At 32.6% G+C, this 27482-nt stretch overlaps 1 protein-coding gene across 4 annotated transcripts in view; it reads right to left on the reverse strand.

Annotated features, from left to right (window-relative positions):
- The window catches only part of Graf (GTPase regulator associated with FAK), a 365913-nt gene that overhangs the window by 66165 nt on the left and 272266 nt on the right, over window positions 1-27482 (reverse strand). For all 4 annotated transcript variants that reach the window (XM_075302144.1, XM_075302145.1, XM_075302146.1 and 1 more), the window contains exon 4: window positions 20671-20844. In XM_075302144.1, coding sequence (XP_075158259.1) covers window positions 20671-20844 — 174 coding nt within the window. The remainder of the gene's footprint in view (window positions 1-20670; window positions 20845-27482) is intronic.

The following is a 27482-nucleotide window of genomic DNA, read 5'->3' on the forward strand; positions in this document are numbered from 1 at the left end:
GAAAATTTTGTCAAAATTTTATTTCTATAGAAAATTTTGTCAAACTAGATTATATACGTATTTAATCGGCCTTTTTTTGTTTAATATATACCCCGTATGGGCTAACTTACAATTTAGAAGACAGTGTTAAAAAGTTTTACGATACCTTGCCATCGGCAAGTGTTATCGCAACCCAAGTAATTCGATTGTGGATGACAGCCTTTAGTATAAGTTCCTACGCAATCCATGGTGGAGGGTACATAAGATTCGGCCTGGCCGAACTTACGGCCGTATATACTTGTTTTTTACTGAAACAAGTAAATTTTATTATTTCACACAAAAATTTAACTGAATGGAAATAAAATGACTTCAATACATACACTGTTAGAAAAATATGTTTTTCATATGTTCCGATATAAACAAAATGTGTTTCGGGCACAATTTTAAAACACAATATATTTAAGTGCGAACATGTAATGTTCCTAAACTACCACTAAATGTTTGGGATACATATGGTAATATGTTAGAATATATTATGTTCGGGGCATGAATGTTTCATAAAAATCATATGTGTGAATGCAAACATATATAAATTTACAAATTTCGACTAAACATACATATGTTGTGATATTTTATTCAAAGCGACAGAGAGAATATAGAGAAAGAAATAGAGATGGAAACCGGGAGCGTTGACGAAAGATATCAACATAACACAGCAAAAGAATCAAAAGAGAACAATTTCTGTGAAAGAGCTTGTATGTTGTTTCGGAAAACTGTTTTATGATAAGGCCAAAAATTTGACATGCTTAAGTCTAAATATTATTTAATTTGAATAAAGAGAATAGACATTCGTAACCAAGAGAATAGACATTTGAAAAACAAACAGCATATGTTTTCGCCTTGAGAGCAGCATTTGATGTATGTGTGGACAGTGTTTTGTTTATCATTTTGGCATTATGGGCACAATTTTTTTTTGGTTCGTTAAAAGACATCAGGGGTCTTCATAAAAATAACGAAAGGGCACTATACTCTTTTTAGAGTTGGGACAGTAAAATGAAATAAGGAGGAAATAGTGAAAAATTACACAGTAAAATGTATAAAAACAAAGTTTAGTTCCTCTTTATTAATAAGTAGTCCACGAGGAGTTGACGGACACCTTCAAATATAAAAGCGGGCATTAAGTTCGAGTTTACAGCTAAAACAATTTAAAAAGTTTATTTTCTTTAAAATGAATTATTAAAGAAAAATAAAAGGCATTTTAGAGCGATGGTGTTAAATGCTAGTAAAAAACTGTTCACGCCTAAATAAATTTATGTTTATATTATAAAATTATATTTATGTATGTTTATACTCGACTCCACGTTCTTCTTTTGTTAGAGTTTTTGAATTCCTTCCAAATTTTAAAGTTTTGTACCAAAAACAGTTTTTGTTGCTATTTTTGCAATAAAAAATAATATTTTATCCAAAAATCAGTCAATTTCGTTTTTATCAAGCACTGTTACTGAGTATAAATCTTTAAGTTTCGAAGTTTCATTATAAAAATTTAATATAGTATAAATATACATGTGTAAATAAAAAAAGTGTTCGGTCGGAACAGGAATTGAACCCACGACCCTTTGCATGCAAGGCAGACATGCTAACCACTGCTCCATGTGGCAAACAAATGTATGTTTCTATTAAATAATGTTATGTTTGCATGGGCTCGTGGGCGCTGCAAACTATGCTATATAAATGTAACTTATAACGATAATTATCTAATGGTGACTATAACAGCTACGTAGCCCAGTGGATAGTGTGTTGGCTTACAAACTGTATGGTCCTCGGTTCGATTCTCCGTGCAGGCGAAAGGTAAAATTTAAAAAATTTATAAAAGTGAATAATTTCTTCAACATTATTTGTATTACAGAAAAAGGTGCCAAGAACTAAAAAATTTCGTGGAAGTGAAAATTACGAGTATGTTAGGGAATGCGCACAATCGTGTTTGGTAAAAATTCTTCCAAGCATATAATATTTTTGGCTCAAAATGCTTCCAAACATATAATATGCTCACATAAAACAAACATATTAATGTTTCGGCAGTATCCAATAATATATGTGCTGCCTGCAAAATATGTTTGGAACATATGTTAAAGAAGCGATTTTTTGTGAGGGTGTATGTATAAGTATATGTTTCATCCCAGGGTGTTAGCCGATTTAATTTTTAATTCTAGCGATTTTGTAGAAGTACAAAAAATTGTCTCCAAATCGTTTCAGATATAAATATTTGTATATAGGAATATAAATTTTGATAATAACTCCCAACAAATTTGAAGGAGTTGATATGGTAACACAAATTTTGGTCTACATAATGGTGAAGGGTATAATATAGTCGGCCCCGTCCGACTTTAGACTTTACTTACTTGTTTGTTGTAATAATTGTAAATACAAACAAATAGAATACCACAATGAGAATCCATCATACACACAAAAAAATAAAATACGAATTTGTACATAAATTTGTACATTTTTATAAATTTATGGACTTTTCCATAAAAATATGTACACTTACATAATATATTGTTTTCGTAAATACTTGTTGTGAAATTATGCATTTTGTAATAATATATATGGACGGTTTCATAAAATCAATGAAACTTTCTTAATATATCAAAAAGTACTGGTTTTCTCTTAGCGTGAGAGAACCACAACATAGAGTTACTCTCAAGCATATAATACGAGACAAAAAAACGAAACATAACGTTTTTAAGGCAACACGTGGGTTTGAATTTTTCAGTACAGTTTGAGTCGCCGTCGCGATTCGAAGAATTTTTATTGCTGTAAAAAATTGACAAAAAAACAATATTAAATGGAAGCGTTGGTGCTCCTACACTGTTAGAAAAATATGTTTTTCATATGTTCCGATATAAACAAAATGTGTTTCGGGCACAATTTTTAAACACAATATATTTAAGTGCAAACATGTAATGTTCCTAAACTAACACTAAATGTTTGGGACACATATGTTAATATGTTAGAATATATTATGTTTGGGGCATGAATGTTTTATAAAAATAATATGTGTGAATGTAAACATATATAAATTTACAAATTTCGAGTAAACATATATATGTTGTGATATTTTATTCAGAGAGCGACAGAGAGAGAAAGAGAGTATAGAGAAAGAAATAGAGATGGAAACCGGGAGGGTTGACGAAAGATATCAACATAACACAGCGAGAGAATGAAAAGAGAGCAATTTCTGTGAAACCGCTTGTATGTTGTTTCGGAAAAATGTTTTATAAGGCCAAAAATTTGATATGCTTAAGTCTAAATATTATTTAATTTGAATATTAGGATGAGTATTCGGAGTAAAGAGAATAGATATTCGGAACCAAGAGAATGGACATTTGAAAAAGAAACAGCGTGTGTTTTCGTCTTGAGAGCAGCATTTTATGTATGTGTGGACATGTGTTTTGTTTATCATTTTGGCATTATGGGCACAATTTTTTTTCTTGGTTCGTTAAAAGAAATCGGAACGTATGCTAATTATATAATGTTAAATAATGTTATGTTTGCATGGGCTGGTGGGCGCTGCAAACTATCCCAGCAAAAAAATTTGGAAGTTCTTCTTAAGGCACAACTTTAAAAGCACTTCCAAAAATGTCCTCCAAAGATGTTCTTTATTTTAACTGCACAGGAAGTTCATTTGAGTCACTTTTTTATAACTCGATTTTTTCATATTTTTAATGGGAAATTTAAAATTTTATTGTTTCAAATGGGTTAGAAACAGATTAAAAATTAATAAAATAGTGCATATTATTTAAATTTTGTCGAAAAAAATGCTAAATCCTTTCTAGAAAAATTGCGAATTTTTAAAAATATTTGATGTCAAACGTTCTAGACAAGCGTTATAATGCGTTAAAAATCATACAAAAATTGTAAAAATTATTTATTTGTCAAAATATCACAAAATTTCTTTATTCACATCCAAATCACTGGATGCGCATCACACCTTAGGAAGTGATGCAAATTCAGTGCAACGGCAGTTGAAATGGAGGACTTCCATCCTATGACAAGCCCATGTTAAAATCATCGCTTCTGCGCCAATTTTGCACCACTTCCGAATCCAAAAAGAAAATTTTCACTACTTTTCTGGCGACGCTTTTTTTGCTGGGATGCTATATAAATGTAACTTATAACGATAATTGTCTATTGGTGACTATAACAGCTACACGCAAAAAAATAATTCTTTCCTCCCAAACGAAATTTTAGACAAACAAAGTTCGTTTCTCATTTGTTTTCGCTGTAAGGAAGTGTATTTGGAAGAAAAGTATATACTTTTTGTGATAAACGTTTATTCTTTTCCAGGATGTAAAAACAATTTCACAAAGACAAACTCAAAAAAAAAATTGTTTTCTTGCTAATTGCATTTTCCCTCACATCTTTGTCACGTCCACGAGGTTTTTTAGTTCTTAACACCTTTTCCTGTAATACCAACAATGTAGAAGAAATTATACGATTTTATAAATTTTTAAAATTTTTTTACCTTTCGCCTGGACGGAGAATCGAACTGCGGACCATGCACATTGTAAGCCAACACACTAACCACTGAGCTATGTACCTGTTATGGTCATCAATAGATAAATATCCATATAAGTTATATTTATATAGCATAGCTTGCGGCGCCCACGAACCGAATAAACAAAGTTTATTTACCAGAAACAAACATTTAGTTTGGCACCGTGGAGCAGTGGTAGCTACGTCCGACTCTCATGCCAAGGGTCGTGGGTTCGATCCCTGCTTCGGCCAAAGTTTTTTTTTTTGCTTTTGTTTGTTTTTTACATATATTCCAGATATATTCGGAAGATTCCGAAAAAATGTTCAACATTACATTGTAGTATATTAAATTTTTAACTGTAAAATGTGTCTTATTAAAGACCTAAAGTCAGAAAAGAACAGTGTTTGATATAAACGAAATGGACTGTGTTTTTATTGAAAAAATAACTTTTTTTATTGAAAAAATAAAAATTTTGTAACAAACGAATTTTTTTGGTGATAAAAGTTTAAAATTTTCGAAGCAATTCAAAAAACTCTAACAAACGAAAAACGTTTTCGGTACACGTTTTCCAAACGTTTTTTTTCTTTGCGTGTACGTAGCCCAGTGGTAGTGTGTTGGCTTACAAATTGCATGGTTCCCGGTTCGATTCTCCGTCCAGGCGAAAGGTAAAATTTAAAAAAATTATAAAATTAAATAATTTCTTCAACATTATTTATATTACAGAAAAGGTGCCAAGAATTAAAAATTTCGTGGAAGTGAAAATTATGTGAGGGAATGAGCACAATCTTCTTGGGGAGAAAATTCTTCCAAGCATATAATATTTTTGGGCTCAAAATGCTTCCAAACATATAATATGTTCACATAAAACAAACATAATAATGTTTCGGCAATATCCAATAATATATGTGCTTCCTGCAAAATATGTTTGGAACATATGTTAGAAAAGCGATTTTTTTGAGGGTGTAAGTAATATAAAATATTATAAAATTATGTTCTTTACTGGTTGGACTATAATGCGATTTTTAGTAAATGGGTTCATACATTTTGACCAATTATGCAGGCATTAAGAATCAGGGAAAAAATCTAAAGGAAAAGTTACATGTATTGCATGACGTTTTTAACATATATTATGGAAAAGTTCATATTTTTCAATGACGAAAAATATGTATACTTCATTTATAATATTAAAAACTCCATTCATATTATGTATACATTCGTAGCCAATGAAAACCTGTATTTTTTATGAATTGTTTTCATATAATTTATGATTTTTTTTTGGGAAATTTTTGTGAACACTATTCATAAAATAAATGTATTATTTTTTTTGTGTGTAGATGTGAGTGTAATCAAAAATCACTTGTAGGAAAGCGATTTACAGTACTCTTGAGGCTGGGCTAGTGCCCACAAGAGGGCACTCGAATTAAAATACTGTTTTATAATTCCCGACTGGTGGGAGTTTTTATTTTTCAGGATCCCCAAAAAATAATTCCAAATTTGTTAAATTTGTGGCTTTTTAGAATTGTTTATTAAAAAATTGGAGTTATCATTCAGTACAAACTGCTCTTAGATTTCATTCCCGACAAGTTGAGTTAAAAAATATTTATGGTACACCTTGAGAATGAGAATTAATTATACTTGGGTGATGAAATTGTGCTGTTTATAGTAAAAACAGCACAATTCCATCAAAAATTTAAATGGAATTCGTGCCACTTAAATAAAAAGCAATGATAAAAGGTCCGTCGATAATATGACAAGATCACGTTTATCTTATAAAATTTGGATTTGATATTAAAAACGATGAAGTATATAAGTATTAACATAAATTATACCTAGTATCATCAAAAAACCTATTACATGTGGAACGTTTTTTCGAAAACGATTTACATCTGTTTAGAAATTGCATCTTCAAAAAGGTTTGACAATAATTTTGGTCAAATATTTGACCAGATTGCCCATACTCTTAGAAACTTTACAAGATGGAGTATGGGAATAGGAAAACAGAAAGCAAAGTTCAAAATTGTTGACTTTCAAGATATGAAGTATTTACATTTGAAGGAAAAAGTAATTCAACAGACTTTTCCCACACGGAAATAACGTCACAAAAAAATATTTAATTAAAAAAGGGACACACGCAATAAAAATTAATCAATTACACTAGTTTACAAAAAATTATGTACACTTGATGAAAATCAACTTTTCTTGTGTATTTTGAGCTGCTGAATTCGAAAAAATTAAAAAATTTTTTTTTTATAGAAGAGTTTTTGAGATATGCCGTTTTTTTAAATTTTCGCTCTTTTTTCACTAAACACAATATATCTCGAGTTAGAAATGTAATAAGACCAACTAGAAGAAAAACGACCGAAAAATGACGAAGTTATAAGCAATTGAATGAGCAAATCCGATGGCAAATCATGCAAATATGAGTCAATCACCCACACAAAAATTTCTCTCGGCCACAGAGAAATGCATTTTTGTGTGGGTGAGTGGCTCATATTTGAATGATTTCACATTATTCAATTGCTTATAACTTTGTCGTTTTTCGGTCGTTTTTTTTTCTAGTTGGTCTTATAACTTACGTCAGAGTATCGTCTATACGACCATGAAGACCATAGTTTACACAGAAAATGTACATTTGATGAGAGGTGACTTTTCTTATGTATTTTGATCTGCTGAATTCGAAAAAAAATGTTAAAATTTTTTTTATTGGACAGTTTTTGAGATATCCCGTTATTTTTGACTATGCGCCTGGTACGTTAAACAGCCTCTGCCCAAAAAATGTATTCGTTTATTATTGAATTCCCACATTAATTTGTGTATTCAGAGAAAAGAAATCGGAAAGAGAATAGACATGAAGGAGAAATTTAACATTTGATTTTGTGTTGAGAAACGCATTTTGTGTAAGAATGATTTTATCGATATCGACACACATTTTTTTCTCTTAGTATCAAAACAAATAGAAACGGGCAATGAATATCGGGTAAGTTTTTTTAACTATTATTAAAAACAGTCATGCTATAATACCTTATAGAAAATATGGACTTTTCATTGGTAGTTCCAGGACCTCACAAATTTCCGTACTGGGATCGTATGTTCATTTGTTCGGATTCTAGGGTTATCGACTTTTGATTGGACACTTGAAATGGCTACTTGACGGTGTATGTACGTACAGTGTATAAGGCAACATCAAAAAATGCCACAGCCTACCATATATGACAACTTATCCATTGCACAGTGGGCAAAATGACAGGTTTTTGACACATTAAATCAACGGAAGCACCTAGAGCTCTGAAATTTTGCACATTGACCACTGAGGATGCGAATAAAGTATAATCAATATAATCAATTTTGGACCGATCCGCCCACTGGCACGCCCACTTTGAAATGAAGGGCGTATTTCAACCCAAAGGAAGCGCCTAGAGCTCTGAAATTTTCTACATTTACCACTGGGGATGGGAATAAAGTATGGTCAACATTTCGGAACGATCCGCCCACTCCCACGCCCACTTTCTAATGGAGGATGTATGTCAAATACTTTTATCATACACCAAATTAAATACATCAATATGTGGTAGCATTGGAAACTGAAAATCTAGATTAGAACTGATGCACACTGCTACTCCATCTTGATCACTACCTTTGAGTGTATATGATTTCAGCAATTTTAGTTCAATTCAATCTCTTATGTAGAATACAATATGTAGAAATGTATGTGTTTGTAGAAAAAAAAATTTTGCGTTCCCAGTCCAAAAATAATACCTTGACACTCTGATATATGTAAGTATATATCTAAATATTAGCTTTATGATTTATCAAATTTTGTAACGGAACCTGTGCCGACGAATCAGTTACAGTAAGACAACAAGGACAACATTTTTTATATACCTATTATTAATGATATGGTAGATATTACAGATTTACACAAATTTCTCATTCGTTACCATTGTTTTGTCAAGATGTTTCAACTAAACAAAGTAATGCTACTTCATTCTATTTCCCTGCACAAGTATTTTACTTTTTTCTTCAAGTTGTCATGGTAGACTTCTCTCTTTTTAATGTTTTTGCATTATTATTACAGCAATGGGAGTTGTTTTCTATCCAATATTTAATAATTTCTGCGTTTCGATTTTAACACCATAATTATAATGGGGTACCTTCATTAGCACTTATAACAGATGGCGTCGCTAGTATTAAATGCATATTATTTTTATATTGTACCAACCTTCAAATGATTCGTGTCAAAATTTGACGTCTGTAAGTCAATTAGTTTGTGAGATAGAGCGTCTTTTGTAAAGCAACTTTTGTTATTGTGAAAAAAATGGGAAAAAAGGAATTTAGTGTTTTGATAAAATACTGTTTTCTGAAGGGGAAAATACGGTTGAAGCAAAAACTTGGCTTGATAATGTGTTTCCGGACTCTGCCCCAGGGAAATCAACAATAATTGATTGGTATGCAAAATTCAAGCGTGGTGAAATGAGCACGGAGGACGGTGAACGCAGTGGACGCCCGAAAGAGGTGGTTACCGACGAAAACATCAAAAAACTCCACAAATTGATTTTGAATGACTGTAAAATGAAGTTGATCGAGATAGCAGAGGCCTTAAAGATATCAAAGGAACGTGTTGGTCATATCATTCATCAATATTTGGATATGCGGAAGCTCTGTGCAAAATGGGTGCCGCGCGAGCTCACATTTGACCAAAAACAACAACGTGTTGATGATTCTGAGCGGTGTTTGCAGCTGTTAACTCGTAATACACCCGAGTTGTTCCGTCGATATGTGACAATGGATGAAACATGGCTCCATCCTTACACTCCTGAGACCAATCGACAGTCGGCTGAGTGGACAGCGACCGGTGAACCGTCTCCGAAGCGTGGAAAGACTCAAAAGTCCGCTGGAAAAGTAATGGCCTCTGTTTTTTGGGATGCGCATGGAATAATTTTTATCGATTATCTTGAGAAGGGAAAAACCATCAACAGTGACTATTATATGGAGTTGTTGGAGCGTTTGAAGGTCGAAATCGCGGCAAAACGGCCCCATATGAAGAAGAAAAAAGTGTTGTTCCACCAAGACAACGCACCGTGCCACAAGTCATTGAGAACGATGACAAAAATTCATAAATTGGGCTTCGAATTGCTTCCCCACCCACAGTATTCTCCAGATCTGGCCCCAGCGGCTTTTTCTTGTTCTCAGACCTCAAAAGGATGCTCGCAGGGAAAAAATTTGGCTGCAATGAGAAGGAGATCGCCGAAACTGAGGCCTATTTTGAGGCAAAACCGAAGGAGTACTACCAAAATGGTATCAACAAATTGGAAGGTCGTTATAACCGTTGTATCGCTCTTGAAGGGAACTATGTTAAATAATAAAAACGAATTTTGACAAAAAAAATGTGTTTTTCTTTGTTAGACCGGGGACTTATCAGCCAACCTGTTAAGCAGACAAATTTATGTTTGCAAGAAAGACAACATCTCAACCTTTCTAACGCGATATAGAACTCTACCAATCCGTTCAAAGTTAGTTAGTTCAACTCCAGACAACATGGGACATACATTAAATTAAGCAGAGAAAATATGCTTTTTGTCACACATTTTTCTTAAATAACCAAACAATATTTACAATCGTTGTTAATTTTTATTAAAAGTACATACCTTGACTTAAATTTTACATTTCAAATTAAGTTTATAACTTTAAAAACTTTTTTTACCAGCAAAATCTCTAAAGCATCTTCCTAAACTATGAATTCCAGAAAAAATCAATAACAAAGAGTTGTCACTTCGTCGGCCTGAATCGGTCAAACGGGTTTCTATATTGTTTTACCAATTTGGATTTTTTTTTTGATAATGTGTTGTCAACTTTTTCATAGCACCAAATATTTAATTTTCACAAGTTTAAAAATGATTTTATGCGTGAGATTTCGGTAATTTGGCCCAATGTGCATTAAGGAGAGCCCTGCATGAAAATAACCCAACATCGCAGTACCAACGATAACGCCAGCCACAAGCAGAGCAACAATCCTACAGCGATTCATCGAATCAAGTTCAAGTTTTAGTTTATTTTTATTTCGCTATTTTTGGCGCTGCATTTTCTTGCTGCATCACTGCAATAGTCGCTAGAAATCCTTATTTAGAGTATGCATCGAATTTATGGTCATGTTGCCACTGTAAACGTCTGAAAGTTGATTTTGTGTGAAACGAGTTTCAGTTGATGATTGGCAAGGTCCATAAATTGCTTTTAATCAGCCATGAAAAGTTAATAAATCATAAAATTCGACAACATATGACATAATGGATGCAGCAAGGGGCCATGTAACTGGGACCAACCAAATCATCAACGAACTGTTGAGGAAGAAAGTAAGCCTATCTGCAGCGTTCATTGCTATCATGAGAGTTCATAACATAAGGATTTAGTAAAATCGTTGCTTGCATCACAGTCCAAATAGGAAATTATCAAGAGATGTGGAATGATGACAATTTGAACACTTCTATTGTTGTAAAGAACAGGAGGGTAGCCACAGCGCCGTAATTTAGGACATTGTATTGTACAAGAAATCTAATAAGTATGCGTGTCCAAAGCGGATTGTGAAATCTTTTAACGTGTAGAACAAACAGACTGGACTATAATGAACAATCCGAGAACAGCTTAACACGACTAATTATTTTAGCAGAATAGAAATCACATCTGAGGATACAAGGCGAAGGAAGGAATAATGGTCCTCTACTCCACCAATTGAGAAATACATTTCACACGAAGATGAGTGACAGAGCAATCCTGTGTTTGAGCAATATACAATTTTTTTTATTCCTAAAGCTGGAAAATGATTTTATTGGGGGCAGGTTTTGGTTTTGTCTTCTGTTCTTTTTCAAAATCTGGAGAGGATTGTGGACTTCAGAACTAATATTGATTCAACGACAACATGCTTATTCGAAGGGGAAATATACTGACTGCATAAATCCTTTATGGTGTTCGGACGAACAAGGAATACGGAAATGAACGAACAACTCACTTTGACTATTCCGTGCACTATGGTACCTCAGATGGTGACGTTCTCCCTTCTCAAAAAAATTTGGAAGTTCTTCTCAAGGCACAACTTTAAAAGAACTTCCAAACATGTCCTCCCAAAGATGTTCTTTATATTAACTGCACAGGAAGTTAATTTTAGCCAATTTTTTTATAACTTGCGTTTTTCATATTATTAATGGGAAATTCATATTTTTTTTGTTTAAAATAGGTTAAAAACAGATTAAGAATTAATAAAATGGTACATATTATTTAAATTTAGCCGACAAAAATTTTAAATCGTATTTAGCAAAATTGCGAAAAAATATTTGATGACAAACGTTCCAGACAAGCGTTATAAATCATTAAAAATCATAAAAAAAAATTTAAAATTATTTATTTGTCAAAATATCACAAAAGAAATGATGCAAATTCAGTGCAGCGGCTGGTGAAATCCGTCCTATGACAAGCCCATGTTAAATTCATCGCTTCTGCGTCAATTTGGCACCACTTCCGGATCCAAAAAGAACTTTTTCACTACCTTTTTGACGACGCTGGGGAGAAATGAATGGACACACAAGGAAGTAAAAATGCAAAACATACCAACACAAAAATTAGGCCAAAATAAATTCATGGCGGTTATAAAATGTAAAGGGTGATTTGTTAAGAGCTTGATAACTTTTTTTAAAAAAAAAACGCATAAAATTTGCAAAATCTCATCGGTTCTTTATTTGAAACGTTAGATTGGTCCATGACATTTACTTTTTGAAGATAATTTCATTTAAATGTTGACCGCGGCTGCGTCTTAGGTGGTCCATTCGGAAAGTCCAATTTTGGGCAACTTTTTCGAGCATTTCGGCCGGAATAGCCCGAATTTCTTCGGAAATGTTGTCTTCCAAAGCTGGAATAGTTGCTGGCTTATTTCTGTAGACTTTAGACTTGACGTAGCCCCACAAAAAATAGTCTAAAGGCGTCAAATCGCATGATCTTGGTGGCCAACTTACCGGTCCATTTCTTGAGATGAATTGTTCTCCGAAGTTTTCCCTCAAAATGGCCATAGAATCGCGAGCTGTGTGGCATGTAGCGCCATCTTGTTGAAACCACATGTCAACCAAGTTCAGTTCTTCCATTTTTGGCAACAAAAAGTTTGTTAGCATCGAACGATAGCGATCGCCATTCACCGTAACGTTGCGTCCAACAGCATCTTTGAAAAAATACGGTCCAATGATTCCACCAGCGTACAAACCACACCAAACAGTGCATTTTTCGGGATGCATGGGCAGTTCTTGAACGGCTTCTGGTTGCTCTTCACTCCAAATGCGGCAATTTTGCTTATTTACGTAGCCATTCAACCAGAAATGAGCCTCATCGCCGAACAAAATTTGTCGATAAAAAAGCGGATTTTCTGCCACTGATTTTGGTAATAAAATTCAATGATTTGCAAGCGTTGCTCGTTAGTAAGTCTATTCATGATGAAATGTCAAAGCATACTGAGCATCTTTCTCTTTGACACCATGTCTGAAATCCCACGTGATCTGTCAAATACTAATGCATGAAAATCCTAACCTCAAAAGAATCACCCTTTATATATGTCTGGCACGAGATGGAATGTAAATAAAGCTTACATATGAAATAGAAAACCTGAAGATGATGCTGCTCTTATCTTTAGGATGCAACATCAGTAAGGATACTATCTAATAGAACTATTTGAGCAAACAACTAAGAAGGTGATGCCTCCTTATGCTGGTGTCAATTTCTAGGATAATAAATGAGTAGGGCGGATGGCGAAGTCACTTGTCCCGGCAAGCATTTGCAGAATCTAATAATCATCTACCCGTTAAAAACTTTATTGAAATTTCTGATACCATATGAAACTATTCTTCTCCTTCCAACACTCTTCCGTTCTCTTTTTCCCTCATAGTACATAGTTTTACCCACCTCTCTAACTTGCCTTAAAGCCGGTCGTTCTAGGACTATTGCATAGGAATTGGTATACAGCTTTTTGTGAAATAGTGGGTGGATGTAGTATTGTACTTTATGTGCCAGTCTCACAGATTAGAATGTTTTGTGGGAGTAGGAAGGATGAAAAGCTTTGGTGCATTGTTATATTTGTGGCATACTAAAGTAAATAACTGTTCCGATGTATAGAACTTTGTTACACAGCCACTTCCATCTACCCACACACACACAATATACAAAATTCAATAGTTTGTTTACTCTTTGGCTCTCGGAAACATTTGGATGGGAGTTGTTGGCTATGCAATAGGCTACCATTGGAGTCCCCTTTCCAAAGCCCTCTTGCGCTGGGAGGGTAGTATTGTTCGTTGAAGCTTTGAAAGGTGTGTATTTATCAGACTATAGGGCAGTTTTCTATACAACTATTTTCAGTTTTATATATGAGCCAGTGTGTATGGAAGGAAACGACGAAGGATGAGTTGAGAGGGGATCCTTTTTGTATGGTGTATATAGACTGGAATAAAAGTTTTAACGTTAACTTAGGTCAAGGAACCCACAAATAAGTTGCAAAACTGAATATCCAGAAGCAGCAGCTGCAGCTGGCAAGAAAAAACGAGAAGGAGCATAAACGAATGGAGGAGAGAAAAAAGCGTATAAATTTAAAAAGGATGAACGAAGATGCTTTTGCCGTTGTACCTCCACCTAATGGCAAATATTGGCAACACCAGACATTATTTGCCATACCTAACTGCCAGCTGGATTTGTCAGTTGCACTTAACGGTTATTGAATTTTACAAACTGCTCTTAAAAGGATTGTATCGTTCTGCTTCAAAAAAAAAAAAATAGGAAATATAAATAAATAAAATTCAATTTCTCTTGTCTCCGAGGTAAATCTATTCAGAAGCTTTTATTTATTTTCGGTTTTATGTGTATTTTCTTAGATATTTGGCTTCGACACCACACGAATGTCTAAGGTAAATAGTGAAATTGCAAAATCTTAATGCAAGCACAGAAGAAATCGTTGATAACACATACGGACGAAAAATCGATTGTTACTGAAAAACATTGGCCCGGTGTAACAATTTGATATTAATTAAGTTATTAAAAATATATGGCGTATATTAATCATACATCTTACCCATAATATATGGGGATATAAAAATAATTTTATTTGCAAATCTCTTTTAAATCTACAGTATATTTAGAATTGTTCATTTGAGAGGCAGAGTGCAAACGGAAAAAAATGAATGCGAATATTGTAAACGAGCGAAAAGACACAAAGAAAATTATATCGAAGAAACGATTGTTGTTCTGTAGTTGGTTGAGAGCATTTGAATGTGCACTGAACAATATATTCTCTTGGGGCCAAAGATTTCATGTCCTTTAAATAAGAATACGAAACTCTGCTTAGCATAGAAGACGCATATCTCTGATATAAAGTTTTAAAGTGTTTAAAAATAGGAGATTTTTTTTCAACACTTTATTTTAAAGACTTTTTTACTTGAAACATGGCATAATTTCTACTTGTACTCTAGTCCGACTTTGGAAATTTAAGTTGTCGTTAACAGGATTTTAAAGGACTTTGATAGCAGATGAAGAAAAAAAGCTGAAAAATGAATTAATTAAACTTTGTTTCCTAGAATTAAGTACAAAAAAACTTAAATTGGAAAAAGAATCGTGTCTTAAATTTGTCCTTACTTAAATTCTCCGCTTCTTTGGCTCGGAATCAATACCAAAATCATTAAACACAAAATCTTTGGAACCGGGCATGCTTTTTTGGGGTGTGTGAAGACTTTATTCAATTAATTTGAATATCCATTCAAATTATCATATTGTCCTTTTTGCAAACGATATATATATATATATATATATATATATGGCTAATATTAAATTTCATATTAGAAGGAGATTACAGATTACATAATGTATTTATTTTAAAGATGCCGCATCTTTTCTCGGAATCAATACTGAAATCCTTAAGGGAAAGTCAAAACCTTCGGACCATTTTTTGAGTGTATGACATGGACTATCCCTAAATTTTAAGCTTATTCGATTCGGCGTTAAGAAAATGTGACCAAGCGAAAATTTTGCGATTTGTAATTTCGAATATTGGAACAAAGTTTGGAACGAAGTTCAATGTTGAGATCACTGTAGCTCAATTTCCAAAACGTTATATTGACTCCACCAAAAAAGAGGTCCAAACATACACAATCAAATAACCCATTTTTACCTTCGCTTCATCACTAATAAATAATATATTTCTTTAAAAGCAAATAAAACAGTCTATAGACAATCGCTGAATCGCTTGTCATAAATTTCGGTTTATTTGCTATAAAAGAAAAAGTTTTAAAAGAAAGGCGAATTTCGTTTGTTTAAAATTTCGTTCCGGAGGAAAGTATTTTTTTGGGTGTATATACACAGAAAAAAAAATACCACCAAAATATTTCCAATTAAAATTAATTGAAGTGAAAAAATTTTCAATTAATAAATTAATTGATACAATAAACTTTTTAATCAAGGTAGAAACATTAAGCTAATTAAGTAAATGATTGAAAATTTTTAAATTTTTAATTAAAAAACTAATTGATATAATTAACTTTTTAATCAAATTCGGAAGACGAAGTCATTTAAAAATAGAGATGAACATGTTTTTAATTTTTAATTAAAAATGTGTTTCAAACAATCAATTGTTATTATATTGTTATTATTGGAAATAGTTACCTTTTTTATTAACAATATTAATTGAGTTTTGCAATCAACATCAATTAAATCTTTAATTAAATCAATTTGCTAATAAAATCAATTAATCTTTTAATCAAGAATTTTTTCTAGGCCCAATCAAAACTGAGATTGATACTATTATTTTCGTGATTGAAGACATTCCAATTAAAACAATAATTATATCAATTTTGTGTGTAGCAATATGTGAGGCCTAATCTTAGACATGAAGTAATGTAGTGACATGGGTCGAATAATGTCAGTGAAAATAAAGTGAGCTTTAATTAATTGCTGTTAATATTGCCTTCCTACCGAACATACACTCAAAAAATTATCACCGACATTTTTTCAATTAAACACTTAATTGTATTGGAAACGGATTCAATTAATTATTTAATCAAATCCGAAAAAAACCAATTAAAAAATGATTGATATTTGTCACGTTTCCAATTAAAATATTAATTGATTCAATCAATTTGTTAATCAATTCTGAAATAATTTTCAATTACAAACGTGATTGAAAAATTTTCCGTTTCCAATTACACATGTGATTGATCCAATCACCTTTGTGATTGAAATTGAATAATTTTGAGCGATGGAAAGAGTGAAAAGAGAACAAGAGAATGGGTATTTATTCAACAACGTATCATGGAGAGATCAGTCTGTGGAAACAACTCGCAACGAACGGTTGGCTTTTTGTTTTTCGCGTAAATTGAAAAACATGATTGGCGACATTCTGTCTGCTGCATTCAAAATGTGTGCATAAATATTTTGAGCGCAACAACAAATCATAGCAAAGGGTTGACATAAATAAAGTGTGCAACAACATTTGGCCACGTGGTAAAGGTTTGAAAAAATATATAAAATATATGCCCGAACGCATTTGAAATTATCTGTGTTTGTTTCGTGGTAGTGTAAAAATGAAAATTATATACGTTTATTGAATGTAAGCAATTGTGACATGTGAATACTGTTTTCCATTGAAGCCTGGTTATATTAAACGGTCTAAAATAATATATTTTTTATCCGTTTCTTTCAGTGAGCAATTTTGTTTCGTAAAATTGACAAATCAATCCCATTAACTCCATCATCTTATCGAATATATAAGAATATGTTTGCAATCAAAAGGTGGGTACCGTACTGATCTTTTAAAATTGTAAATATTTGTCACTCCTAGTTTCCTTAAATCCAAGAGGTGTTGGAAGATTCACCTTGAAGTTGCGAAGTTGGTTAGGTTAGGTGGCAGCCCGATGTATCAGACTCACTTAGACTATTCAGTCCCTTGTGATACCACATTGGTGAACTTCTCCCGATATTTCGGGCTCATTTAGACTATTCAGTCCATTGTGATACCACAGAAGTGAACTTCTCTCTTACCACTGAGTGCTGCCCGATTCCATGTTAAGCTCAATGACAAGGGACCTCCTTTTTATAGCCGAGTCCGAACGGCGTTCCACATTGCAGTGAAACCGCTTAGAGAAGCTTTGAAACCCTCAGAAATGTCACCAGCATTACTGAGTTGGGATAATGTACCGCTGAAATTTTTTGGTGTTCGGTCGAGGCAGGAATCGAACCCACGACCTAGTGTATGCAAGGCGGGCCTGCTAACCATTGCTCCACTGTTGCGAAATTGACCAATCAATCCCATCAACTCCATCATTTTATCAAATATATAAGAATATGTTTGCAATCAAAAGGTGGGTACCGTATTGATCTTTGAAAATTACAAAATTTTTTCATTCCTAGTTTTCTTAAAACCAAGAGCGGTATGGGTTCGTTGGAAGATTCACCTTGAAGTTGTGAAGTAGCGTTGGCATTAAATTGCATTTTTGTTTTACCTGTCTTTTTCAGTTTGAACCCAAATAGCTGAATTATGTAATGGTAAAAAAGTTCTTTCTTTTGGATTTAAAAATATGAAAAATATCCGAAAATAATAAAAATATGTATTTTCCATTTATATTTTTTTCTATTTCCAGAATTTGCAAAGTATGGTCAATATAATACCAAATATTACATTGTTTTGCTTTTATTTCTGCCTTTGATTGGTTCAAATTTTAATAGACGATTTCAATGTGTGGAATATATATGGGCGCAATATACAATTTTTTTATTGAAATTTATTGCCAAAATGATTGAATCCGCGATTTTCGTGATTGAAATATAAACAATTTTTGTGTAGTTGTATTAATATTAACAAAGCTCTGTTATGTGATTAACAGAGAAAAAATAACGAGTGATCGTAAAATAAAATGGGCGTTGGGTTAGGTATAGTGGCAGCCCGTGATTTCAGGCTTACTTAGACTATTCTAACCTAACCTAACCTACCACAGTGGCAAACTTCTCTGAACGTTAGAATACAAAGATAACCACCGTGCGTATAGTTCGATGAGCTGACTCTATTTTTTTAGCAGTTTTTTCGCCAAAAAACGTCTTTGTACAATTTACATAAAATAATAAGAATGTAATTGTCATGATTTGGCGCGTACAATGTTTGTATTTTTTTATTTTATAAGGAACGAAATTTTAGACAAATGAGATTTACCATTGCCGGTAAAACTTTTTCTTTGAAAGTAAATAAACAAAATGACTGGCTATTATTCCAACGGGTGTATTTGCTAATAAAGAAAATACTTTATAGAAATGGGGAATTTCGTTTGTTTAAATTTCGTTCCGGAAGAAAGTATTTATTCTTTGCATTGTTAGAAAAATATGTTTTTCATATGTTCCGATATAAACAAAATGTGTTTCGGGCACAATTTTTAAACACAATATATTTAAGTGCAAACATGTAATGTTCCTAACCTAACACTAAATGTTTGGGACACATATATTAATATGTTAGAATATATTATGTTTGGGGCATGAATGTTTCATAAAAATAATATGTGTGAATGTAAACATATATAAATTTACAAATTTATATATGTTGTGATATTTTATTCATTTTATTTAATTCAGAGAGAGTATAGAGCAAGAAATAGAGATGGAAACCGGAAGGGTTGACGAAAGATATCAACATAACACGGCGAGAGAATCAAAAGAGAGCTATTTGTGTATTTTGTTTCGGAAAACTGTTTAATGATAAGGCCAAAAATTTGATATACTTAAGTCTAAATATTATTTAATTTGAATATTAGAATGAGTATGCGGAGTAAAGAGAATAGACATTCGGAACCAAGAGAATAGACATTTGAAAAAAAAAACAGCATGTGTTTTCGACTTGAGAGCAGCATTTTATGTATGTGTGGACATGTAAACAGTAAAATGTATAAAGACAAAGTTTAATTCCTCTTTATTAATAAGTAGTCCAAGAGGAGTTGCCGGACACCTTCAAATATAAAAGCGTGCATTAAGTTCGAGTTTTGCAGCTAAAGCAATTGAAAAAGTTTATTTTTTTTTTAAATGAATTATTAAAGAAAAGTAAAAGGCAACACAGCGTCATTTTAGAGCGATAATGCCAACTTAATACTGGCCTTAAAGATAAAATTGAAATTAAGTACAAAACACGACAAGTTTTAAATGCAATGGTGTTAAATTCTAGTAAACAAATGTTCACGCTTAAATAAATTTATGAGTATATTATAAAATTATTTATGTATGTTTATACTCGACTCCACGTTCTTCTTTTGTTAGAGTTTTTGAATTCCTTCCAAAATTTCAAATTTTTATACCAAAAACAGTTTTTTGCTACAAAATTGTTATTTTTGCAATAAAAAATAATATTTTATCCAAAAGCTCAGTCCATTTCGTTTATGTCAAGCACTGTTCTTTTCTGACTGTAAATCTTTAATAACCCACATTTCCAAGAATATAAATGTGTAAATTAAAACAAAAAAAAAATGGTGTTCGGTCGGAGCAGGGATTGAACCCACGACCCTTGGCATGCAAGGCAGACATGCTAACCACTGTTCCACGTGGCCAACAAATATATGTTTTTGTTAAATAATGTTATGTTTGCATGGGCTCGTGGGCGCTGCAAACTATGCTATATAAATTTAACTTATAACGATAATTGTCTACTGGTGACTATAACAGCTACGTAGCCCAGTGGATAGTGTGTTGGCCTACAAACTGTATGGTCCTCAGTTCGAATCTCCGTTCAGGCGAAAGGTAAAATTTAAAAAAATTATAAAATTGAATAATTTCTTCAACATTATTTGTCAGGTGCCAAGAACTAAAAAATTTCGTGGAGGTGAAAATTATGTGGGGGAATGAGCACAATATTCTTTGGGGAAAATTCTTCCAAGCATTTAATATTTTTGGGCGGAAAACATATAATATGTTCATATAAAACAAACATATTAATATTTTGGCAGTATCCAATAATATATGTGCTTCCTGCAAAATATGTTTGGAACATATGTTAGAGAAGCGATTTTTTTGAGGGTGTGGCTGTAGGTGTTTGTTATATTAACTTTGGAAATATATCCCATATAGTTCTCGAAATTTACTTTGCAGTTTTTTAATAAAAGTCATTTTCTCCTTACCTCTTGTATCGTATTTTCAGGCTTTTTCGTTGACATATTCAGGAAGCGTTCTTGTGATTGGCAGAATTTTTCCGTCTTCTTATCGAATTTTTTCTTATTCTCTTTCACGCCACCGATTTGTTTCTTGCGAAAATCCTCCAAAGGCTCAATAATATGTTCATCCGCTAACGTCAGCTACAAATTTGGAGATAGAACAAATTGTATTAACATAAATTTGTATTGGTTTAGCTACAATTAAAGAGTAAAAAAAAAAACAAGGAAAGTAGAAAGTCGGGCGGGGCCGACTATATCATACCCTAAACCACCATTACAGAATTAGTAATCATAAGCATTTGTGGGGTAACATATAGGTCTGGGAGATAAACCGTAGTTGCATATTTAAGAAAATTAAGGGGTACATGTGTATGGGTGCTTTGTGTCAATCTGACTATAGCTCATAGTCAATGTTGCCACGGAAAATGTTCGGTTTACCCTACAAGGACAAAAAAAGTTCCCTACATTCCCATACATTACCAAACAATTTTCCCTACTATATTTCTCGTTAAATTTAAAAAATTTTACAAAACAAAAATGATTCTAAGTACTTTATTATTATTATCTTAAAACATGAATATGCAACGTATATAATTTAGAATATAAATTTGTATTACCACCACAAATTAGTAATCTTTTTTGTTAAATCTCTATAAAAATAAAATTGTGGAAAAAGTTTCTATAATCAAATTTTTGTAATTAATTTTTCTATAGAAATAAAATTTTGACAATAAATTATATAGAAATACAATTTTGAGAAAAAATTCCACAGAAATAAAATTTTGAGAAAATTTTTTATAGAAATAATATTTTGAAAAAAAAAATCTATAGAAATACAATTTTGACAAAATGTTCTATAGAAATAAAATGTTGACAAAATATTCTACAGGAATAAAGTTTACCACACATTGTTAAAGATCAAGCCTTGCCGGCTTCTAATTTCCTCCTCTAGAGCCACCAAAATGTAAAAATTATTACAAATTGTGTTGAGTGAAAATGTCCTACATTGTGGCCCTACGTCCCTACAAGACGCTAAATATTAGAAAAACCCTACATATAGGGAATTTCCCCTACTTCTAGCAACACTGGCTGTGTTGATGTTGCGCCTACGGAGCTAGTATGCCACTAATATTGAGCCCATTATTAATAAAGAGAAAATCGTTAAATTAGTCTGGGTAATAAATACAAATTTGTAAAAATCGAGCAATATTCTTATGTAAGAACTACAAGTACGTATAAGTACGATCGGCTAGTACACCAAAATTTGAAATTTGAGTAACATTGGTTAATAATTAAGAGTACTATAGCCAAATTTGGGAAAATCGAGCGATGCATATATATGGAAGCTATATCTAAATCTGAACCAATTTGCATAATATTTTGCGGGTTTGATTAATACCACAAAAGGTTACCTTATGCAAGATTTGAGTAAGATCAGTTACGAAATGAGGCCTGTATGGTCAAACATAAGGTTATAAGGGCGAATTTTTCAAAATCGGGCGATACATATATGGGAGCTATATCTAAATTTGAACCGATTTCGATGAAATTTTGCACATATAGTTAGTACTACAGAGGACTGGATCTAGTCAACTTTTAGTAAGATCGGTTAATAAATAAGGGTTCTATGGCCAAATTTGGGAAAATCGGGCTATACATATATATGGGAGCTATATCTAAATCTGAACCGATTTTTGCACATATAGTTAGTGCTATAGAAGACTACATTTAGCCAAATCGGGCTATACATATATATGGGAGCTATATCTAAATCTGAACCGATTTCGACGATTTTTGCACATATAGTTAGTGCTATAGAAGACTACATTTAGCCAAATTTGGGTAAGATCGGTTGATAAATAAGGGTTTTATGGCCAAATTTAGACAAATCGGGCTGTACATATATATGGAAGCTTGCACATATAATTAGTGCTATAAAAGATTATATTTAGCCAACTTTGAGTAAGATCGGTTGATAAATAAAGGTTTTGTGGCCAAATTTGGGAAAATCGGGCGATACATATATATGAGAGCTATATCTAAATCTGGACCGATATGGATAAAATTTTGCACACTTGAAGGGCGATGGAAAAGATTACCTTTTGGCAAATTTGGTGACAATCCGTTTGAAAAAACACTCAACGTGACCCCATTTGTCGAAATCGGGCGATACATATATATGGGAGCTATACCTAAATTTGATCCGATTTCTCCCAAATTCAATAGCATTCGTCCTTGTGCCCAAAAAACTCCCTGTACCAAATTTCATCAAAATCGGTTAATAATTGCGACCGGAATCCTGTGAACAACAAATACATGGACAGACGGACGGACACCAAGCGCTAGATCGACTCAGGAGGTGATTCTGAGTCGATCGGTATATATTTTATGGGGTCTAAAATCAATATTTCTGGTAGGCAAATTTTTTGGCCGATCAAACTTATTATAACCTGACCACTATGTGGTTTAGGGTATAAAAACAAATAAAACAAGTATGTATAGTTGTTAAGAAAACATATATTACTTTACAGTTGACAAACCCAGTTCTGATTTTCTCTTAGCGACTAGCATTTTAGAGAACAAACAAACAAACCGAAATTAAAAATAAGATTAAAGAATTCTAGCTATGTGAGAAGATAAAGAATAGTAAGCTAAGAAGAGCCCGTCGTAAGAGGAGAAAACACTATTAATTTTGTCGTTAGAATTGTTGTTGTGTCCTTGAAACCAGTTTCAAATAGCTATCGCAGTAATTGTTGTCTACTAGAAACAAGACATTGTGTGATCGTTCACAAATCATGTGAATTCAACAATGCCTCTAAAAATAGATTTCGATTTGTTGTTGCAGTAATGTAGTGGCAAACCGAAATCGAAAATAAGATTAAGGAATTGTAGCTATGTGAGAAGATAGCTAGGAATAATTCTCGTATGTAATTTCTTTAGGAAATTAGCATATAGGACCAAATTAAATTATCGCTAACTCCGCCAGATCTATACTAAAGACTAAGGAAACTTGCTTTAGCCAGCAAAGAAACATATGTCTAGTCAGGCTTGTGGATTGGTATCTGGCGTTTTCTTTTCAATAGCTTCATATCAATCAATTCCTCAATTTTTCATGTGCAATGAGGCCGTATTAAAATTGTAATAATAATATTTTAGAGAACTTTAATAAAGGTCACATCACAGTTATATTGTCATTGAACTAAACATAAAATCAGGCAGAACTCAAATACTAAAAAAAAAATTGAATTTATTCGTTTTTCTGCTATTTTACTACATATGCTATCACAACGTTTTTCAATTTGAAATTTTGCAATGTTTCAAGTAAAAAAATCTGGTATAAAGTATTGAAAAACATCTCCTATGTTTGAACGCTGTTTGGGTTTGTTGTCACACAGAATAAATATTCAATTAAAAATTTAATTGATTCAACAAATATTTTAATTGAAACAAAAATCAAACACAACAATTAATGATATCAATTAATTTTTTAATTGGATCAATTAATTTAACTGACTTTCAATTAATTTTTTAATTAATACTATCATTTCTGTGATTGAAGAAATTTCAATTAAAAAATTAATTGGATCAATTAATTTCGTGATTGAATCAGAAAAAAAAATTTGTGTGCAAGATGCAAAATGACAACAAATTTAATGACGATTTCATTAATTTTGAAGAAATTTTAAAATTATGAAAGTCAAGTTGACCGTAGTCAAGAAGTATTAAGTGGAATCACTTAACTGTAAGGACAAAACGGCTTTATTGAAAAGTTTGTCGACTTTTGGACAAGGAAAAAATCTTTATATCAGAGAAATGTGTGTTCTATGCTAAGCAAATACGAAGCATTGTAAGCGAAGTATTTTAAGAACATGAAATCTTAGGCCTCACGACAATATTTTTTGCAATGTTTTTGACCGCACAGATGAAAAAGTACTTATGTCTCCTTTGGTTTGCTCCCATCAGTTAGGAAAAAAGAGACTAAAATAATGAGCGTGTTTGTTATACCTATTAGGCACCTATTAGTTTGTTTGAACTATATTCCAGACTGCATGAAATACCTCCGGAGGCATGGCAACAGAAATATGTGCCTAAAATCTCAGCGTTAATGAAGATGGCAGAAAAATATTTATTAATTATACGAGGGCGGTTCGGAAACTTCTTAGCCTATCAATGAAAGAGAATAGTTAGTTTTTCAAAAATATTTTTATTTTTCAATATAATCTCCTGAAACTTCAATACACTTAGTCCAACGCTTTTCTAGCAATTCTATCCCTTGATTAAAATAGTTTCACTCAAGGTCTTCAAAATAGTGGTTTACGATTGTAATTGCATCTTCATTTGAGGTAAACCGCTTGTCAGCAAGGATTTTTTTAGATTTGGGAACAAGTAAAAGTCACTGGGTGCTAAATCAGAGGATAAGGTGGGTGGTCAAGCAACTCGTATTTTAATTCGTTGATTTTAGCCATTGTTAAAATACTCTTGTGCGCTGGTGCGTTGTCTTGATGAAAAATTATTTTTTTGTGTTGTAAGCCAGGACGTTTTTCTCGAATTTCTACATTTAATTGATCCAAAAGGTTGCAATAGTACTCTGAATTTATTGGTTTACCCTTTTGCAGATAGTCAATCAATAAAATACCTTTGAAGTCTCAAAATACCGTTGCCATAACCTTACCAGTCGATTGAATTATTTTTGCCTTCTTTGGGGCACTTCCTCCAGCTTCAGTCCATTGTTTGGATAGTTCTTTTGTCTCTGGAGTATAGTGGTGGATCCATGTCTCATCAACAGTTATGAAACGACGCTTAAAATCCATTTTATTTCGCTTAAAACGATTCAAACAAGCTTGAGAAATGTTCATTATTACGCGTTTTCGATCGACTGTTAACAAATGCGGCACCCATCTTGCAGAAAGCTTTTTATCAATAGTTCTTCATGCAAAATTAAATGGACTTGATCATTTGAGATGCCCATGATATTAGCAATTTCACGCACTTTTATTCGTCGATCATTTAATACCATATCATGCACTTTGGCTACAATTTCTGCTGTTGTTGCTGTTTTTGGACGTCCACTACGTGGTTCATCTTCAATGCTTTTACGACCACGTTTAAATTCAGCAACCCAATTTTTTACTGTTGCATATGAAGGAGCACTTTCACCCAACACATTCACCATATCATTATGAATTGTTTGTCCGGATAAACCAGCAGCACGCATTTCTAATTTTTCATTGTAAAAAAAATTGCGGATTCTTTTTTGAACACATGTTTCTATATGAAGGAGTTGCCAGATCGAAACAAAATTTAACATGTGTTCATAACAGAGATGGAAATTTCCAAAAAATTTAACTTTTTTCTGTTTATACCGCGCTTCTTGTGCTACGCTAAGAAGTTTCCGAACTGCCCTCGTACAACTTTAGGAAACAAAGGTATATTTTATTGGCATTACCAATTAATATTTTTTCTGAAATGTAATTTAGCATTACTTTTCGCTACTATTAACGGTGCCCACTGTAGAGTCGAACCCGGACCTCAAGATATGATTTTGATTGCCGGTATTAATAGAAAGAATCACTTTTTGTATACACAGGTAAGTTATTATTTTTAAATCACAGGTAATACTGCAAGTAGTGACTTTTTGATTACCGGTATTACTGAAAGAATCACTAGTGCTTACCCAGTTTTTGCTGGGTAAACGAAGATTGTTTTCCATTTTTACAATACCACAAAACACAAACACAGGTAATTTCAAATGTGTTCTCTCATATACGAGTATGTTTTCAAACCTTTACCACTTGACCATTTGTTGTTGCACACTTTATTTATTTCAACCCTTTGCTATGATTTATTGTTGCGTTCAAAATATTTATGCACACATTTTGAATGCAGCAAACAGAATGTCGCCAATCATGTTTTTCAATTTACGCGAAAAACAAAAACCCAACCGTTCGTTACGAGTTACTTCCACAGATTGATCTCTCCATCATACATTGTTGAATATATACCCATTCTATTGTTCTCTTTTCGCTCTTTCCATTGCTTAAAATTATTCAATTTCAATCACAAAGGTGATTGGATCAATCACATGTGTAATTGGAAACGGAAAAATTTTCAATCACGTTTGTAATTGAAAATTATTTCCGAATTGATTAACAAATTGATTGAATCAATTAATATTTTAATTGGAAACGTAACAAATATCAATCATTTTTAAATTGGTTTTTATTCGGACTTGATTAAATAATTAATTGAATCAATTAACATATTAATTGAATCCGTTTCCAAATTCAATTAAGTGTTTAATTGAAAAAATTTTGGTGATAATTTTTTGTGTGCCGCATTTCTGCAAGATGGGTGCCGCATTTGTTAACAGTCGATCAAAAACGCATAAGAATGAACATTTCTTAAGCTTGTTTGGATCGTTTTAAGCGAAATAAAAAGTGATTTTAAGCGTCGTTTCATAACTGTTGATGAGACATGGATCCACCACTATATTCCAGAGGCAAAAGAACAATTCAAACTGGTATGGCTGGTATGGTTATGGCAACGGTTTTTTGGGACTTCAAATGTATTTTATTGATTGACTATCTGCAAAAGGGTAAAACAATAAAATCAGTGTACTATTGCAACCTTTTAGATCAATTAAATGTACAAATTCGAGAAAAACGTCCTGGCTTACAACAAAAAAAAATATTTTTCATCAAGACAACGCACCAGCGCACAAGAGTTTTTTAACAATGGCTAAAATCAACGAATTAAAGTACGAGTTGCTTGACCACCCA

This window comes from Haematobia irritans, chromosome 3 (genome assembly GCF_050003625.1).
Source record: "Haematobia irritans isolate KBUSLIRL chromosome 3, ASM5000362v1, whole genome shotgun sequence".
In the NCBI taxonomy this organism is placed as follows: Eukaryota; Metazoa; Arthropoda; class Insecta; order Diptera; family Muscidae; genus Haematobia; species Haematobia irritans.